The sequence below is a fragment of the Tachysurus fulvidraco genome, chromosome 15, assembly GCF_022655615.1.
Source record: "Tachysurus fulvidraco isolate hzauxx_2018 chromosome 15, HZAU_PFXX_2.0, whole genome shotgun sequence".
NCBI lineage: Eukaryota > Metazoa > Chordata > Actinopteri > Siluriformes > Bagridae > Tachysurus > Tachysurus fulvidraco.
This window is the reverse complement of record NC_062532.1, coordinates 4,351,221-4,353,887: the sequence shown is the minus strand read 5'-3', so window position 1 is coordinate 4,353,887 and position 2,667 is coordinate 4,351,221. Positions and strand designations below refer to the sequence as shown.

Genomic DNA, 2,667 nt, shown 5'->3' with positions numbered 1-2,667 from the left:
ATGTTCTCTACATCTCTACTGCTCCTGCTGGCAGCTGCTTCTTGTGAGTGCTTTATCAAATTCATTCATTTACTAGATGAAGAATAAAGGTGCAGCATATATTGTGTGAGATATCACAATGTGTTTTCCTCCACAGATGTGCATGGTGAGGAACTGACTCAGCCTGCTTCCATGACAGTCCAGCCAGGCCAGAGTCTCTCCATCCAGTGCAAGGTTTCATATTCACTTACGAGCTATGCAACAAATTGGATTCGACAACCTGCTGGAAAAACTCTGGAATGGATTGGATACATCAGCAGTGGTGGGAGTACAGGTTACAGTGACAAACTGAAAAATAAGTTCAGCATCTCCAGAGACACTTCTACTAACACAATAACAATTGGAGGACAGAACATGCAGACTGAAGACACAGCTGTGTATTACTGCGCTCGTTACACACAGTGAGACAGAATAGTGGATTCCTCTTACAAAAACCTTATGAGACATGTTACAGACATCCTCTCAGTGTAACTAATAAATCATCTCAGTCACACTTTCACTTTCTTCCACTGGAATGAAGTCAGAATCGTTTGCAGCATTTTAAAACACAGTCACACAAAGTCATTTTTAAATAAAAAAGAAAACATTATTGAAAGAGTCTTCATTCTGAACCATTATTAATCCCTTCATTTTACAGGATTTTTAACCAGCAGTTGGAATCAGTGTTTAATGAGTGGATTCAGGAATAATACAGCATGTTTCCAGCAGTGTGTTGTGTTTAACACACAGTCTGTTCTCATAGTCTGAGGTTCAATAACTGAAACAACTGAAGGAGGCAGCAGAGCTCAACAAATAAAGTGAAAAAAGTGAATCCACAAACTGCATTCTGTATGAGACTCATTCAGTATCAGTCATTATCAGACAAATATCTACATTTTCTCTTCTTTTTCACTCTTTCCATAATGTGTGATTAGTTATTTGGGTTGTTAAACACAGGTTGGACAAATAAAAACACTATAATTTATGTAACTACATCCTCCTGTGGTTGTGGAGGTTTCTCAGTAACATGACACGATGTATTTTATAATGTTGTTACAAAAGTGAAAGTGACGTGATATTCGGGCTAAGTATGGTGACCCATACTCAGAATTCGCACTCTGCATTTGACCCATCCAAAGTGCACACACACAGCAGTGAACACACACACACACACACCGTGAACACACACCCAGAGCAGTGGGCAGCCATTTATGCAGCGACGCCCGGGGAGCAGTCGGGGGGTTCGGTGCCTTGCTCAAGGGCACCTCAGTCGTGGCCGGCCCGAGACTCGAACCCACAACCTTAGGATTACGAGTCAGACTCTCTAACCATTAGACCATGACTTGCTTAAACCATAAGCTTCTAAATTAAACAGAATTATAAATGAATAGAAATAAAGTTTCCTGTTCTAGATGATTTAAAATGTCGGTAATTTTTCAATTCATAAATTCACCTGAAAACACCTGATAAAATTACTCATTAACAATTTCTGTGAGTTTTCTTATTATAAATCCACCCGAAAACACCTGATAGTGTATAAACTTACTCATTAACTCAATTACTCATACTCATCACCTGCCTTGAAATTCTTACTGGTTCAAACATAAGCTCAAGCTGCAGTGATAGATATCTCTAGAAAATACAGACATGTTTAAAAGATGAGGAAGTTGTCTCAATTTTATTTATATATATATATATATATATATATATATATATATATATATATATATATATATATATATATATTTATATTTATATATAAGAATCCATCCCATGTTTGCCCTAAGATAAGGAGTGTCTCTATGCAAATGTCCTCCTCTGTTATATATTTAAGCAACAAAGACAAAGAGCTTTTACTTCTTCTGCTCCAACACACACCATGATCTCTACATCCCTACTGCTGCTGCTGCTGGCAGCCGTACACTGTAAGTGTTTTTACATTTGACATGTAATACAGTTTTGGTTCCTTAAAGCTTTTTGCTTTTACATCATTAAAATAACTTTTCTTTAACAGGTGTTCACAGTGTTGAGCTGATCCAGACCGGATCCACAGTATTAACTCCTGGTCAGTCACTGACTCTGACCTGTAAAGTGTCTGGATATTCATTAACTGATAGCAGCTACTGTACATGCTGGATACGACAACCTGCAGGAAAAACTCTGGAGTGGATTGGATACATATGTTATAGTGGGGGCACTGCCTACAGTGAGAAACTAAAAAGCAGGTTTCAGATTTCTAGAGACACGTCCAGCAGCACAGTGACATTAACAGGACAGAACATGCAGACTGAAGACACAGCTGTGTATTACTGCGCTCGTTTCCCCACAGTGAGACGAATAAACAACATCCCTGTACAAAAACTCCTCATTCAGTGTCCACAATAACACTAGACACAACACTGATCTATAGGAGTCAAAATGTAAAATAAATAAATAATAATCCACAAATGAGAACAAACAGATTATAGTTAGTTCATTGTTTTAATAATTGTAATATAGATTTTAAACCATAATACAAAATCTTTAATGTTACTGCACATGATAATCACTGTAATAATCATATCACTAACAAGACCTTATGATAATGTAGGTTGAAGGATTAGTTGCTTTTTCGCTCTGTTACATCATCATAACCCCCACATGTTTTCT

General features: G+C 37.4%; 1 gene segment (V, D, J or C); it reads left to right on the top strand.

Moving 5' to 3' along the window:
• On the top strand, nucleotides 1-450 carry LOC125138816. The segment is given in 2 exon segments: nucleotides 1-43; nucleotides 137-450. Coding segments are annotated over 2 exon segments (351 nt in total).
• Nucleotides 451-2,667: the final 2,217 nt, after the last annotated feature.